Source organism: Bombina bombina, chromosome 3 (assembly GCF_027579735.1).
Source record: "Bombina bombina isolate aBomBom1 chromosome 3, aBomBom1.pri, whole genome shotgun sequence".
Classification (NCBI taxonomy): Eukaryota; Metazoa; Chordata; class Amphibia; order Anura; family Bombinatoridae; genus Bombina; species Bombina bombina.
The window spans coordinates 152,718,456-152,736,173 of NC_069501.1; the positions used below are offsets into that span (position 1 = coordinate 152,718,456).

The 17,718-nt window shown below is 41.9% G+C and overlaps 1 protein-coding gene across 2 annotated transcripts in view; it reads right to left on the reverse strand.

Moving 5' to 3' along the window:
- USP25 (ubiquitin specific peptidase 25) overlaps positions 1-17,718 on the reverse strand; it is a 458,760-nt gene that overhangs the window by 17,549 nt on the left and 423,493 nt on the right. For both annotated transcript variants that reach the window (XM_053706014.1, XM_053706013.1), the window contains 2 exons: positions 14,300-14,478; positions 2,037-2,115 (listed from right to left, as the gene is read on the reverse strand). In XM_053706014.1, the coding sequence (XP_053561989.1) occupies positions 2,037-2,115; positions 14,300-14,478 (258 nt within the window). The remainder of the gene's footprint in view (positions 1-2,036; positions 2,116-14,299; positions 14,479-17,718) is intronic.

Genomic DNA, 17,718 nt, shown 5'->3' on the forward strand with positions numbered 1-17,718 from the left:
ACGACAAACAGAGAAGATGTTTGTCTGAAATCTTTTGTAGCTTCTAAATAGAATTTTAGAGCACGGACTACGTCCAAATTGTGTAACAAACGTTTGTTCTTTGAAACTGGATTCGGACACAAAGAAGGTACAACTATCTCCTGGTTAATATTTTTGTTAGAAACAACCTTTGGAAGAAAACCAGGCTTAGTACGCAAAACAACCTTATCTGAATGAAACACCAGATAGGGCGGAGAACACTGCAGAGCAGATAACTCAAACTCTTCTAGCAGAAGAAATAGCAACCAAAAACAAAACTTTCCAAGATAACAACTTAATATCTATGGAATGTAGAGGTTCAAACGGAACCCCTTGAAGAACTGAAAGAACTAGATTTAAACTCCAGGGAGGAGTCAAAGGTCTGTAAACAGGCTTGATCCTAACCAGAGCCTGAACAAATGCTTGAACATCTGGCATAGCTGCCAGTCGTTTGTGTAGTAAGACAGATAAAGCAGAAATCTGTCCCTTTAGAGAACTCGCAGATAATCCTTTATCCAAACCTTCTTGCAGAAAGGAAAGAATCTTAGGAATTTTCATCCTTTTCTGTTTCAGAGTAAATAGTACATACCAGCACTATTTTAAAATAACAAACTCTTGATAGTAGAATAAAAAAACTACATTTAAACACCACATACTCTTAACCATCTCCGTGGAGATGTTGTCTGTGCAACGGCAAAGAGAATGACTGGGGTGGGCGGAGCCTAGGAGGGACTATATGGCCAGCTTTGCTGGGACTCTTTGCCATTTCCTGTTGGGGAAGAGATATTCCCACAAGTAAGGATGACGCCGTGGACCGGACACACCAATGTTGGAGAAATAACAGAGAATTTTGTCCTTGCACTAATTATCGTCCCTTACTGCTACAAAGGGTTTAAAACACAAATTTAAAGGGACAGTAGACAACTTGTAATAACTTTTTTTGCTGTATCCACCACTTTCCTTATCTGAAGGAGCCAGTCAAAACTTGAATCTGGCGACAGGTTTGCCACTGATGGGACCGCTTTCTACGTCAAACAAAAGAAAAGCAGGAACTGGTATGTGGGAGGAGTTAGACATAGGAACGGTAGGGTAGGTATAACGATTTAAAAATAAGAAGATTAGAAAAAAAACTAAAAAAAAAAAAAAAAAAACTTCGATTAGGTTAGGGTAAGATTAATAAATGCACTCCTGTATTTCAGATGCTTAAACTTAAAGGGACACTGAACCCAATTTTTTTCTTTTGTAATTCAGAAGCATACAATTTTAAGCAACTTTCTAATTTGCTCCTATTATCAATTTTTCTTCATTCTCTTGCTATCTTTATTTGAAAAAGAAGGCATCTAACTTTTTTTAGTTTCAGTACTCTGGACAGCAGTTTTTTATTGGTGGATGAATTTATCCACCAATCAGCAAGGACAACCCAGGTTGTTCACCAAAAATGGGCCGGCATCTAAACTTACATTCGTGCATTTCAAATAAAGATACCAAGAGAATGAAGAAAATTTGATAATAGGAGTAAATTAGAAAGTTGCTTAAAATTTCATGCTCAATTTGAATCACGAAAGAAAAAATTTGGGTACAGTGTCCCTGTAACCTTCACTTTAAGGTAATTCTCTATCAGCGCTTTTGGCACAATTTGTAGGATCGTTTTGGATTTGTTTTTACCATTTATCTATTTAATTATTGGTGGGTATCACAGATTTGATATCTTTTAAGTTGTTTTTTGCACTAGTGCCCCGAAACCGCACTATTTGTCCATTAATGTAATATGATTTTGTAAATAAACTATTCATTCGCTTCTTTCATCAGACCAACAAGTGTGTATCTCTGGTATATAATAATTGTGGTCTACATACAGAACCTTGGTAGTTGTAATTAGTGTCAGGGTCCATGGACATACAGTATATATGTGTGTGTCTTTATTTATATAAAAATTAGACAAATGTAACGTTCATATAATATTTTGTGACTTAATTAAATAAATGTTCACTGGTTGAATCTTAACAATAAACACTGACCTTGTATTCCTCCATGTTGACTTCATCGGGTTTAATCATTTCAAGCTTAGCTTGAGCAACTTTCATAATATTGCGACATCTGAAACAGAAAATTGCATCTTGATGACAAACTGTGACGGACTGCAACTGGCTCAAAAAACAACTTATGTTAGTGTTCATAAATGGGGACATAAAAACCTTGCAATTAACAAAAATAAAGGTAAAGGATGAAAGCATTTGAAATACATTAATACCTTTTTTTCTTACATAATTATTTTTCAATGTCCAAACTCTGTCTTTCCCCCTACATTACTTGGAAAAATTAACATAAAAAATAAATAAATGCAAAAAACATAAATTATGCTTACCTGATAATTTCCTTTTCTTCTGATGGAAAGAGTCCACAGCTGCATTCATTAGTTTTGGGAAATAAGAACCTGGCCACCAGGAGGAGCCAAAGACAACCCAGCCAAAGGCTTAAATACTCCTCCCACTCCCCTCATCCCCGTCATTCTGCCGAGGAACAAGGAACAGTAGAAGAAATATCAGGGTGAAAGGTACCCGAAGAATATAAGGATGCCCCACATAAAATTACGGGTGGGGAGCTGTGGACTCTTTCCATCAGAAGAAAAGGAAATTATCAGGTAAACATAATTTATGTTTTTCTTCTTAAATGGAAAGAGTCCACAGCTGCATTACTCTTGGGAAAATAATACCCAAGCTACAGAGGACACTGAATGCCAAGACCGGATGGAACGATAGGCGCCCCATACTGAGGGCACTAGGCCTGAACTTCTACCCAATAAAAAAAAACGCTTTGTACGAAGCTGAGAAAATTTTAAGAAGAAAAAGCCCCAATGACACTGACTCGCAGTTAGTCCAGAAGCCAAACTAGAGACCACAAATGGACTCGACTGAGCCAAAAGTCCTGCAGGAGACACGGTCGCCCAACAAATGGTCCCCCACCGCTCATCTCCACAAATGAAGGAGACACCAGCCGAAACCCCCAAGGAACAAGGCCAAGTAGAACCATGGTAAGCGAAAGGTCCCCTAATACAAAAAAGAACACCTCCACGTGTGAGCCCAGCTCACAGAGACCCAAAGGGGCACGAACAGGGAAAGGAGGCCACGCTTATACCAAGTGAAACCCGGGATAAAACCGGGCACAGAGACAGAACAGACGTCTCTCCAACATCCTGCAAGCATGGAATGCAACTGAAGAGGTAAAGTCCTCCCAGTGTCTGACCATAGAATACCAAAGCATTCGACCATGAAAAAGTGTGTAATATACCCAGGTGAAAAAAAAACCCCAAGTTTGAGAACACAGAGTCCATAACAGGACGACACAGAGGTACTTGCGAGGAAGAAGAAGCAGTCAGGCAAGAAACGGACCACAAACGTATACCCCAGACAGAGGGCACGCTCCAGGCAACCTAAGTCGCCGGACCTACACACAGGTCCCTAAAAAGGGGAACACAAAACCTCAATTGAGGCCCCCCGAGAAGGAGAGTATACCCTCAGAACCCGAAGGAAGAGTAAACCCCTTCTGAAATCAATGGAGCAAGTTGAAAGGAAAAACAGAATTTATGCTTACCTGATAAATTACTTTCTCCAACGGTGTGTCCGGTCCACGGCGTCATCCTTACTTGTGGGATATTCTCTTCCCCAACAGGAAATGGCAAAGAGTCCCAGCAAAGCTGGTCACATGATCCCTCCTAGGCTCCGCCCACCCCAGTCATTCGACCGACGGACAGGAGGAAATATATATAGGAGAAACCATATGATACCGTGGTGACTGTAGTTAGAGAAAATAATTCATCAGACCTGATTAAAAAACCAGGGCGGGCCGTGGACAGGACACATCGTTGGAGAAAGTAATTTATCAGGTAAGCATAAATTCTGTTTTCTCCAACATTGGTGTGTCCGGTCCACGGCGTCATCCTTACTTGTGGGAACCAATACCAAAGCTTTAGGACACGGATGAAGGGAGGGAGCAAATCAGGTCACCTAAATGGAAGGCACCACGGCTGGCAAAACCTTTCTCCCAAAAATAGCCTCCGAAGAAGCAAAAGTATCAAATTTGTAAAATTTGGCAAAAGTGTGCAGTGAAGACCAAGTCGCTGCCTTACATATCTGGTCAACAGAAGCCTCGTTCTTGAAGGCCCATGTGGAAGCCACAGCCCTAGTGGAGTGAGCTGTGATTCTTTCAGGAGGCTGCCGTCCGGCAGTCTCATAAGCCAATCGGATAATGCTTTTAAGCCAAAAGGAAAGAGAGGTAGAAGTCGCTTTTTGACCTCTCCTTTTACCAGAATAAACAACAAACAAGGAAGATGTTTGTCTGAAATCTTTAGTAGCCTCTAAATAGAATTTTAGAGCACGGACTACGTCCAAATTGTGTAACAAACGTTCCTTCTTTGAAACTGGATTCGGACACAAAGAAGGTACAACTATCTCCTGGTTAATATTTTTGTTGGAAACAACTTTCGGAAGAAAACCAGGCTTAGTACGCAAAACCACCTTATCTGCATGGAACACCAGATAGGGCGGAGAACACTGCAGAGCAGATAACTCTGAAACTCTTCTAGCAAAAGAAATTGCAACCAAAAACAAAACTTTCCAAGATAATAACTTAATATCTACGGAATGTAAGGGTTCAAACGGAACCCCTTGAAGAACTGAAAGAACTAGATTTAGACTCCAGGGAGGAGTCAAAGGTCTGTAAACAGGCTTGATCCTAACCAGAGCCTGAACAAATGCTTGAACATCTGGCACAGCTGCCAGTTTTTTGTGAAGTAAAACAGATAAAGCAGAGATCTGTCCCTTCAGAGAACTTGCAGATAATCCTTTCTCCAAACCTTCTTGTAGAAAGGATAGAATCTTAGGAATTTTTATCTTGTTCCATGGGAATCCTTTAGATTCACACCAACAGATATATTTTTTCCATATTTTATGGTAAATTTTTCTAGTTACAGGCTTTCTAGCCTGAATCAGAGTATCTATTACAGAATCTGAAAACCCACGCTTTGATAAAATCAAGCGTTCAATCTCCAAGCCGTCAGTTGGAGGGAAACCAGATTCGGATGTTCGAATGGACCCTGAACAAGAAGGTCCTGTCTCAAAGGTAGCTTCCATGGTGGAGCCGATGACATATTCACCAGGTCTGCATACCAAGTCCTGCGTGGCCACGCAGGAGCTATCAAGATCACCGAGGCCCTCTCCTGATTGATCCTGGCTACCAGCCTGGGGATGAGAGGAAACGATGGGAATACATAAGCTAGGTTGAAGGTCCAAGGTGCTACTAGTGCATCTACTAGAGTCACCTTGGGATCCCTGGATCTGGACCCGTAGCAAGGAACCTTGAAGTTCTGACGAGACGCCATCAGATCCATGTCTGGAATGCCCCATAATTGAGTTATTTGGGCAAAGATTTCCGGATGGAGTTCCCACTCCCCCGGATGGAATGTCTGACGACTCAGAAAATCCGCTTCCCAATTTTCCACCCCTGGAATGTGGATCGCAGACAAGTGGCAGGAGTGATCCTCCGCCCATTGAATTATCTTGGTCACTTCTTTCATCGCCAGGGAACTCCTTGTTCCCCCCTGATGATTGATATATGCAACGGTCGTCATGTTGTCTGACTGAAACCTTATGAATTTGGCCTTTGCTAGTTGAGGCCAAGCTCTGAGAGCATTGAATATCGCTCTCAGTTCCAGAATGTTTATCGGGAGAAGAGACTCTTCCCGAGACCATAGACCCTGAGCTTTCAGGGATTCCCAGACCGCGCCCCAGCCCACTAGGCTGGCGTCGGTCGTGACAATGACCCACTCTGGTCTGCGGAAGCTCATTCCCTGTGACAGATTGTCCAGGGTCAGCCACCAACGGAGTGAATCTCTGGTCTTTTGATCTACTTGAATCGTCGGAGACAAGTCTGTATAATCCCCATTCCACTGTCTGAGCATGCACAGTTGTAATGGTCTTAGATGAATTTGTGCAAAAGGAACTATGTCCATTGTTGCAACCATCAATCCTATTACTTCCATGCAATGCGCTATGGAAGGACAAGGAACAGAATGAAGTACTTGACAAGAGCTTAGAAGTTTTGATTTTCTGACCTCTGTCAGAAAAATCCTCATTTCTAAGGAATCTATTATTGTTCCCAAGAAGGGAACTCTTGTTGACGGGGACAGAGAACTTTTTTCTTTGTTCACCTTCCATCCGTGAGATCTGAGAAAGGCTAGGACGATGTCCGTATGAGCCTTTGCTTTTGACATGGACGACGCTTGAATCAGGATGTCGTCCAAGTAAGGTACTACTGCAATGCCCCTTGGTCTTAGAACCGCTAGAAGGGACCCTAGTACCTTTGTGAAAATCCTTGGAGCAGTGGCTAATCCGAATGGAAGTGCCACAAACTGGTAATGCTTGTCCAGAAAAGCGAACCTTAGGAACTGATGATGTTCCTTGTGGATAGGAATATGTAGGTACGCATCCTTTAAATCCACGGTAGTCATAAATTGATTTTCCTGGATAGTAGGTAGGATCGTTCGAATAGTTTCCATTTTGAACGATGGTACCCTGAGAAATTTGTTTAGGATCTTTAGATCCAAAATTGGTCTGAATGTTCCCTCTTTTTTGGGAACTATGAACAGATTGGAATAAAATCCCATTCCTTGTTCTCTTATTGGAACTGGATGTATCACTACCATCTTTAACAGGTCTTTTACACAATGTAAGAATGCCTGTCTCTTTATTTGGTTTGAAGATAATTGAGACCTGTGGAACCTTCCCCTTGGGGGTAGTTCCTTGAATTCCAGAAGATAACCTTGAGAAACTATTTCTAGCGCCCAAGGATCCTGAACATCTCTTGCCCAAGCCTGAGCAAAGAGAGAAAGTCTGCCCCCCACTAGATCCGGTCCCGGATCGGGGGCTATCCCTTCATGCTGTTTTGGTAGCAGTGGTAGGCTTCTTGGCCAGCTTACCCTTGTTCCAGCCTTGCATTGGTTTCCAGGCTGGTTTGGGTTTTGAAGTATTACCCTCTTGCTTAGAGGATACAGAATTAGAGACTGGTCCGTTTCTGCGAAAGGGACGAAAATTAGGCTTATTTTTAGCCTTAAAAGACCTATCCTGTGGGAGGGCGTGGCCCTTTCCCCCAGTGATGTCTGAAATAATCTCTTTCAAATCAGGTCCAAATAATGTTTTACCTTTGAAAGGAATGTTAAGCAATTTTGTCTTGGAAGACACATCCGCTGACCAAGACTTTAGCCAAAGCGCTCTGCGCGCCACGACAGCAAACCCTGAATTTTTCGCCGCTAATCTAGCTAATTGCAAAGCGGCATCTAAAACAAAAGAGTTAGCCAATTTAAGTGCTTGAACTCTGTCCATAACCTCCTCATACGAAGATTCTTTACTGAGCGATTTTTCTAGTTCCTCGAACCAGAAACACGCTGCCGTAGTGACAGGAACAATGCATGAAATTGGTTGTAGAAGGTAACCTTGCTGTACAAAAATCTTTTTAAGCAAACCCTCTAATTTCTTATCCATAGGATCTTTGAAAGCACAACTATCTTCGATAGGAATAGTAGTGCGTTTGTTTAGAGTAGAAACCGCCCCCTCGACCTTGGGGACTGTCTGCCATAAGTCCTTTCTGGGGTCGACTATAGGAAATAATTTCTTAAATATAGGGGGGGGAACAAAAGGTATGCCGGGCCTTTCCCACTCTTTATTTACTATGTCCGCCACCCGCTTGGGTATAGGAAAAGCGTCGGGGGGCACCGGAACCTCTAGGAACTTGTCCATCTTACATAATTTCTCTGGAATGACCAAATTGTCACAATCATCCAGAGTAGATAACACCTCCTTAAGCAGTGCGCGGAGATGTTCTAATTTAAATTTAAATGTCACAACATCAGGTTCAGCTTGATGAGAAATTTTTCCTGAATCTGAAATTTCTCCATCAGACAAAACCTCCCTCATGGCCCCTTGAGATTGGTGTGAGGGTATGTCAGAACAGTTATCATCAGCGTCCTCTTGCTCTTCAGTGTTTAAAACAGAGTAATCGCGCTTTCTCTGATAAGTAGGCATTTTGGATAAAAGATTTGCTATGGAGTTATCCATTACAGCCGTTAATTGTTGCATGGTAATAAGTATTGGCGCACTAGATGTACTAGGGGCCTCCTGTGTGGGCATAACTGGTGTAGACACAGTAGGGGATGATGTAGTATCATGTTTACTCCCCTCATTTGAGGAATCATCTTGGGCAATATCATTATCTGTGGCATTACTGTCCTTACTTTGTTTGGACACTATGGCACAATTATCACATAAATTTAAATGGGGAGACACATTGGCTTTCATACATATAGAACATAGCTTATCTGATGGTACAGACATGTTAAACAGGCTTAAACTTGTCAACAAAGCAAAAAAACGTTTTAAAATAAAACCGTTACTGTCACTTTAAATTTCAAACTGAAAACACTTTATTACTGAATATGTGAAAAAGTATGAAGGAATTGTTCAAAATTCACCAAAATTTCACCACAGTGTCTTAAAGCATTAAAAGTATTGCACACCAAATTTCAGAGCTTTAACCCTTAAATTAATTACATTTAACCCCTATACAGTCCCAGCTATATGCTTTGCTGAGACCCAACCAAGCCCAGAGGGGAATATGATACCAAATGACGCCTTCTATAAGCTTTTTCAGTGATTCTTAGCTCCTGACACATGCATGCCTTGCTCTCCAAAAACAACTGCGCATTAATGGCGCGAAAATGAGGCTCTGTCTATAACTAGAAAGGCCCCATCTGAAAAAGGTGTCCAACATAGTGCCTGCCGTTTTTCTAAACGTTCCCCAAGATTATAAAACCAATTATTAGTTAGAATCTGCATAATATGCCTAGTAAAGCAATCGTTTTAGCCCAGAAAAATGTCTACCAGTTTTGAAGCCCTTTTTGAAGCCCTTTATTCTTTTATGTTTAACTAAGAAAACGGCTTACCGGTCCCCATGAGGGGAAATGACAGCCTTCCAGCATTACATGGTCTTGTTAGAAATATGGCTAGTCATACCTTAAGCAGAAAAGTCTGCTAACTGTTTCCCCCAACTGAAGTTACTTCATCTCAACAGTCCTGTGTGGAAACAGCAATCGATTTTAGTTACTGTCTGCTAAAATCATCTTCCTCTTACAAACAGAAATCTTCATCCTTTTCTGTTTCAGAGTAAATAGTACATACCAGCACTATTTTAAAATAACAAACACTTGATAGAAGAATAAAACTACATTTAAACACCAAAAAACTCTTAACCATCTCCGTGGAGATGTTGCCTGTGCAACGGCAAAGAGAATGACTGGGGTGGACGGAGCCTAGGAGGGATCATGTGACCAGCTTTGCTGGGACTCTTTGCCATTTCCTGTTGGGGAAGAGAATATCCCACAAGTAAGGATGACGCCGTGGACCGGACACACCAATGTTGGAGAAATCTATACCCTAGCAGACTAAGCTAACAGGATAGACCAAACAAAGCTCATACAGCCAGAGGAGACTGCGACTCGAACGCAGCGCCATAGACCGCTTGACCCTCCTGACCTGCAGACCCACACCCAGATGGACCAACCCAGCCTCAGGGATCCAAGACAGGGTAACAAATGAATCCCGAAACAGGTACAGGAACAAGCGTAAAGATAGCACAGCCATCCCCACAGAGTACAAGTACAACCCAACTCTGAAACAGACAACAAGGCCATAGACCTAAGGATCTATCAAAAGAAAGGCCCAACAAGTCTGCCGGAAGCCAGCAAGACCCCAGGGGGAACCAATCCCACCTTTCCACCTCCCATCCAGGAGAAGCCCCAAGCAAGCACTATCTCCATAGGGAGGAGAATATCCCCTAAAGAAAGGGATGATGCCGGAAGGGAAACAACTGTTCTCAAGGCCAGAAGTCACCGGCTAATGGGAAGAGAAATTCCCAACATATTCCCTAGAAAAGGATCCCCCTACAAGTAGCTTGCCAAGCAGAGGCACAGCCAACCCATTCGCCTGCGGAGCAGGGAATCCACAGGAACACTGGCAAGCTGACCAGGGGAATGCAACCCTAAGGAGCACCAGAAATTGGACATCCATCGCCAGCAGCTGGGTATGAACCAATCACCCTTGAGGCTCAAGCCACACGGCTAACCACCCAATGACATGGGCTACTTTGTGGCAAAGAGTAAAAAATACTTCAAAAACCTGGCCAACCATGACCAAGTTAGGTAGATGGAGCAAGGACATAGCCCAAGTTCCCACTACCGTGGAACACCCCGACCAGCCCTGAGATCCAAGATTCCAAAACCACCCAAGACTGGGTCAGGAAAAAGGCCTAGCAAAGCTTCAGCAACCCGGAAGCCTCAGGGAGAAAAACAGGCAACTAATAGTTCAGGCAAACCTTATCCTAGAACTAAACACCCCAACTGGCCAAAAAGCCAGACACAAGGGTATGGATGCATATCCAGAGAATCTAGATAGCGAGAAGAACTCGAAAGCCCCTACCTACCAAAGGAAGGAACAACCCCTGTCTAAGTCCAACGCTCCAAGGAGCAAGGCTAGAAGTCATATGAAAATACTTCTCAGAGCCTCAGGACAACCAAGGGATACCTCGAGGTCAAATAAAAATCCTACTAGCAGGACAGGTCTCCCTATCACTTCCGCACAGGCAGAGGACACAAGGAAGAGAAAGACACTAAGTCTACCCAGCTCCGGAAACTCTGAGCTAAACAAAGTCCCTGCAGGGAACAACCAACACCCGGAAACACAGATCCCTAAAAGGAGATCCAACTCACCCGGAGACAATGGAAGAAGACCCAAAGGTCTCTTATAACTCCGACCGACAGTACACGTCAGAGTAAAAGCTGCATCTAGATAAACTATTAACAGCTTACGCATACACCTGCAAGGTGTCAAGAGCTGCAACTGGTTTCAAACTGCAAACCTTCCACAGGCTAGACAGCTATCCTGTACAAGTTGTTGGATCAAGCCCAAAAGGACAAATCCAGAGGCCTAAAAATGAAGGTCAAACCGCTCAACTGCGGTAAGGGACGTTAAGCCCCGCAACCCCCCACCACATGGGGGAGGAAAACTCTAAGTTATGATGAAATCAGATGTTAGATAGAGCGACGCAGCGGAAAACTCCCCTGCCCGGCCATCTATGAATGAAGGCTATAAGGACTGAAACAATCCGTCCCACCTCATGGACCCACAGGTCCTCTTGAATGCTTAGTTAAACATGAAAAACAATGATAACCTGAGCACTCAACTCTTCTACCGAACCAGCCAAGCAGAACAGCGCCACGTGTTTGAACAGCTGCAAGACCGAACAAACCCGACAGGACCAGCCTGCACCTAGGGTCGTACCAGCAAGCTGCAGAAATTCTCTCTCATAGGGGATAAAAACAGAAAACAGACATTTTTTAAAGAGACAGTCAACACAAGAATTTTTGTTGTTTTAAAAGATAGATAATCCCTTAATTACCAATTCTCCAGTTTTGAATAACCAACACAGTTATAATTATACACATTTTACCTCTATAATTACCTTGTATCTAAGCCTCAGCAGACTGCCCCCCTATTTCAGTTCTTTTGACAGACTTGCATTTTAGCCAATCAGAGCTGTCTTCATGGTAAATTCACGTGCATGAGCTCAATGTTATCTATATGAAACATGTGAACTAATACCCTCTAGTGGTGAAAAACTATCAAAATGCATTTAGATTAGAGGCGGCCCTCCTAGGTTTAGCTTTCAACTAAGAATACAAAGCAAAATTGGTGATAAAAGTAAATTGGAAAGTTGTTCAAAATGACATGCCCTATTTGAAACATGAAAGTTTTTTTTGGACTTGACTGTCCCTTTAACATAGGACTAACATGTCCAAAAAAACTTCAGAAGAAGTAAGAAAGAGTATCAATCCCAGAAGGTTCAAGGAAACAAAAATAAATAAAAGACACCCCATTGGATATAAATAAAATATAAGGCAACCCGGAGGTTAACGCCCAAAAAGACACAGGCATACCCGCAGGACCAGCCAAACGGAGCCCTATCTTTCAAAACTGGGAAATATCTCAAACAAAAGACAGTCAGGACATTACTTCATCCCCACATGTCTAATGAGGTGCACCATTCGAATTAGCAGACTGAAAATCCCCGTATCTGGTAACGATAGTCATTTAATAACTGAAAAACATGTCTGAGCAATACGCAAAGGCGTGCAATCCTGTAACGAAAGGCACAACACTCAGGGACAGTTACACCTGCAGGGAACTGAAGAAGCCCTCCCCAAGGCAGAAGGCCCAGGACAATAGGGCATAAGCACATTCTCAAATAAACGTCTGGACTCTGCAGACGAACAATCACCAACATTATGTGAAAGCGAAAACATGCTGCAACCTCCGGGGGGAACATGCCACCCTGCATGAAGGAATCAGAAATTGGGTCACCCGCATGTGTAGAAGTATGAATTGGTAGGGAACTCGCCTCTCAGAGGACAGTACCCCCAGAGGCAGATGGCTCAGCAATCCCTTGATTCCCCAAGCCCGATGAACCAGGCGCTCTGAAATGGCATACGGAACAAAACTGGTTGACATGTGTCAACGAGGCCAATCCGGATTCATCACCGGACACAGAATCTGAAATCAAAATATTCTCATTATCAGAATCCTCCGTAACAATCTGAAATTAGCACAGTCTCAGCATCAGAATCCTCCATAACTGGATAGAGGATATATAAATATGGACTAAAGTAGTAAAAACAAAAAACGGCACCTGACACCCCCAATGGCTGGGGCACTCACCACCTCCTATGACCAGACCCCTGCGGACTAAAAAATTTCCTTCGCCACGCAGTCAGGAATGCGGAAATGGAAAACGGAACATAACGTAACCACGCCCGAACACAAGGAGAACCGTACAGTCCAAAAAAGCGCGCCCAAACAAAAGGCCTCAATGTTCCAAACCACGAGCCCATAAACATCACACATAAGCAGGTTGAATCACATAACTAACATGATTATAAACCCCCATGCTCAATAACCCCTTCAGGAGATATTAACCCTTGATTCCAAGATACTACAAGAGACTCACTGAGACTATTCCCTCTCAGGAAAACCTTCACATTACCGTACACTGAGAATAAAGTAAAATGAAACAATCTACGCTGCGGAACAGGAACACGGCCTTTCAAGTGTGACGGATAGTAGCATCGCCTCTGCCATGGACTTAAGAGAAGAAAGCAGGCAGCGTAGCGAAGTTCGACAACACTGATTGCTTGAGGAGCTGCTGATCTGAGTCAGGATGGTTTCGCAGAAAGACTCTCCCTGCATCTCCGGACTCTTACTTTCATCCAAGCCCTCACTGAGAGACTGACAGGACTACTTAAATCTCCTGTCCCATGCCGAAGAGTAATACACTCCATAAGAGACAAAAAACAAAAATGAAAAATTCTGACACTTCTCTGCCAACCTCCTGGGATGAAAGGCAAAGAATGACTGGGGGATGAGGGGAGTGGGAGGAGTATTTAAGCCTTTGGCTGGGGTGTCTTTACCTCCTCCTGGTGGCCAGGTTCTTATTTCCCAAAAGTAATGAAAGCAGCTGTGGACTCTTTCCATTTATGAAGAAAATGGGTGTGGAGGTATGTTAAAAAAAAAAAAAAAAAAAGAAGAGGAAAAGAGCGGTAGAGCGGAGAAAAAGAGAGCGGAGAGATAGAGCAGGAGAGAAAGAGGAGAGGGGAGAGAGAGAGAGAAGAAAGAGAGAGAAGAGAGAGAGAGAAGAGAGAGAGAGAGAGAGAGGGGGAGAGAGAGAGAAGAGAGAGAGAGAGAGAGAGAGAGAGAGAAGAGAGGGGGAGAGAGAGGGGGAGAGAGAGGGGGAGAGAGAGAAGAGAGAGAGAAGAGAGAGAGAAGAGAGGGGGGAGAGAGAGAGAGAGAGAGGGGGGGGGAGAGAGAGAGGGGGGAGAGAGAGAAGAGAGGGGGGAAAGAGGGGGGGGAGAGAGAGAGGGGGGAGAAGATAGAAGATAGAAGAGAGAGAGAGAGAGAGAGAGAGAGAGAGAGAGAGAGAGAGAGAGAGAGAGTAAAAATGATAGGACAGTAGAAAAGAAATGATTGGCAGAAAAATACAGCACAGAAATAAACATAGAGAAGAAATATAATAAGTAGGACATTTGTTAGTGGAAGTTGGCCATCTAAAATCTATTTGATTATTATATCTGAGAAGCACAGTGAAATCAAATTATAATCTTACATGTTTTAAAAGTACTTATTACCGTTCATCAAAACTTAGATTGCGATCAGCAAACTGCTCCAGCAAAGTCCGTTCAATTATTTTCTTTGGCGCCTGACTCTGTATAAAGTAGACTATGGCATGCTGCAAGCGGTAATCTATTTCAGGAGGTGGATCATCCTGTGCTAGCTTCAAGAGTCTTGCATATTCTGTTTTAATAGCCTGAGGAAAAATAATTAATGGGAGAAAGAATTAAACACAACAAATTCACTATTTATAGAGAACGTCAGTTTAAACACATTTAGAAATGTATATATTAAATACAAATGAATATTTCTAAATTTGATTGTGTGTGTATATGTAGGTATTTATGTATATGTGTGTATATGTATGTATATGTGTGTATTTTATGTATGTGTGTGTATTTGTATGTGTATGTATGTGTACGTGTGTGTATACATGTGTGTGTGGGAACAAATCTGTCACTTTAAAGGACATTACAGTCAAAACTGAAATGCATAAACCTCACTGCACATGCTATATCCATCACCTCCCGCAATCCGAGCAGGAAAATGCCATTGCTTATGCACACTGCATATGGAGCAATGAAAGCTACCAATGAAACATACTCATTTCAATTATTTTAATATTCCTTTAAAGGGATATGAAGTTATATTTTATATGAAATATTATAAAAGTTCTATTTGACTTAGTTCACTACTGACAATTCATTTGGCATAATTTATTGAATACCACCTAGCTAGGCTCAGAAATGCACGTGTCAATTTTGAGCACTAGATGGCAGCAGTGTTTTGTGCAATGTAGAACATTATTAGAGGGACAGTCTAGTTCAAATTAAACTTTCATAATTCAGAGAGGGCATGTAATTTTAAACAACTTTCCAATTTACTTTTATCATATGCTCATATGTTAATTTCTAAGCCCTTGAAGGCCGCCTCTTATCTGAATGCATTTGACATTTTTTTCACAGCTTGAGGGCATTAGTTCATGTGTGCCATATAGATAACATTGTGCTCACGCACAAGGAGTTACTTATGAGAGGGCACTTATTGGCTAAAATGCAAGTCTGTCAAAAGAACTGAGATAAGGGGCAGTCTACAATTCTTAGATACAAGGTAATCACAGAGGTAAAATGGATATTAATATAACAGTGTTGATTATGCAAAATTGGGGAATGGGTAATAAAGGGATTATCTATCTTTTCAAACGATAACAATTCTGGAGTAGACTGTCCCTTTAAAGCATTCTTGCAAAACTGCTGCCATATACTGTAGTGCTCAGGGCACATGTAAGCTCATAGGCCTACTTAAAGTGAATGTAAAGTTTCATCAAGTAGTGGCCTTTTTTAAAAATACTATTAAAAACAGGGGCACTTTCATTGATGAAACTTTACATTGCACCATATTTGTAGAAATACTTACCTCTTCGTCTTGAAAGCCGGACCGCTGATGTCGCTTCCCCCGCCCGTCACAAGCCTTTTCCTACGTCAGAAATAATGATTCCGGCCTTCCTCCAATCATGGTGTTGCTTTAGGCAATGCTTTCCCCAGGGGGGAAGCCGTGATTGGAGGATGCCGGAATCGTCATTGCTGACATAGGAAGAGGCTTGCGATGGGCTGGCACGGCTCTCAAGACAAAGAGGTAAGTATTTCCACTAATATGGTGCAATGTAAAGTTTTTTAAAAACCGGGCACTACTTGATGAAAATTTACATTCACTTTAAGTATGCTTTTCAACAAAGTTTGTTAACAGAAGTAAATCAGATTTTTTTTTACATTTTTTTTTATTGTATGCTCTGTATGAATCATTTTGGAGTTCTGAGTCCCTTTAAGCACCAGGAATAAAGTGGTATTGGTGAGATAAACACTGGATATCCAAGTATTACACTGAAGAGACGCCCAGAATTTAGTGGAATAGGATTTACTTTTCTGTGAAGCTGGGCAATATATCTACTAGTGCATGTGCCAAACAGGAAATGCACCGACACTGAATACTCTTCCATTCCTGTACTGTATTATGGCTGTCCCCTACTCTCTCAGGCTACTACAGTGCACAGAAACAACTTGTGCAAGATAATATGATACATTTCTCTTAGCAAGGCAAATGGATACCAGCCTTACAGTTTTGTGATATACTATTTAGCCTTTAAAAAATAATAATAGTATTATTATCATCAGTTATTTGTAGAGTAACAACAGATTCCGCAGCGGTAAATACATGGGTCTAATATGAAAGGTAACAATTATGGGAGACAAAGGGATAGAGGACCCTGCCAAGAGTTTTACTGTTGTAAACCAAATCTCATAATGGTGATCTACAAAGCAGCTAGGGTCGTAGGCGTACAAGCTAAGGGGGTTTAAGGGGATAACTAAAGGAGGAGAGGAACAAAGATAATAAAATGTTAGTGTATATTATATGCATCCTTGAACAGTAGAGTCTTTAAGAAGCGCTTGATAGTTTGAAAACTAGGAGAGAGTCTTGGGGAATGAGCTCCACAAAAACATAATTTATGTAAGAACTTACCTGATAAATTCATTTCTTTCATATTAGCAAGAGTCCATGAGCTAGTGACGTATGGGATATACATTCCTACCAGGAGGGGCAAAGTTTCCCAAACCTCAAAATGCCTATAAATACACCCCTCACCACACCCACAAATCAGTTTAACGAATAGCCAAGAAGTGGGGTGATAAGAAAAAAGTGCGAAAGCATAAATATAAGGAATTGGAATAATTGTGCTTTATACAAAAAAATCATAACCACCACAAAAAAAGGGTGGGCCTCATGGACTCTTGCTAATATGAAAGAAATTAATTTATCAGGTAAGTTCTTACATAAATTATGTTTTCTTTCATGTAATTAGCAAGAGTCCATGAGCTAGTGACGTATGGGATAATGACTACCCAAGATGTGGATCTTCCACGCAAGAGTCACTAGAGAGGGAGGGATAAAATAAAGACAGCCAATTCCGCTGAAAAAAATCCACACCCAAAAATAAAGTTTAAATCTTAAAGAAAAAAACTGAAAATATAAGCAGAAGATTCAAACTGAAACAGCTGCCTGAAGTACTTTTCTACCAAAGACAGCTTCAGAAGAAGAAAATACATCAAAATGGTAGAATTTAGTAAAAGTATGCAAAGAAGACCAAGTTGCTGCTTTGCAAATCTGATCAACCGAAGCTTCATTCCTAAACGCCCAGGAAGTAGAAACTGACCTAGTAGAATGAGCTGTAATCCTTTGAGGCGGAGATTTACCGACTCAACGTAAGCATGATGAATTAAAGATTTCAACCAAGATGCCAAAGAAATGGCAGAGGCCTTCTGACCTTTCCTAGAACCGGAAAAGATAACAAATAGACTAGAAGTCTTTCGGAAATTCTTAGTAGCTTCAACATAATATTTCAAAGCTCTAACTACATCCAAAGAATGCAATGATTTCTCCT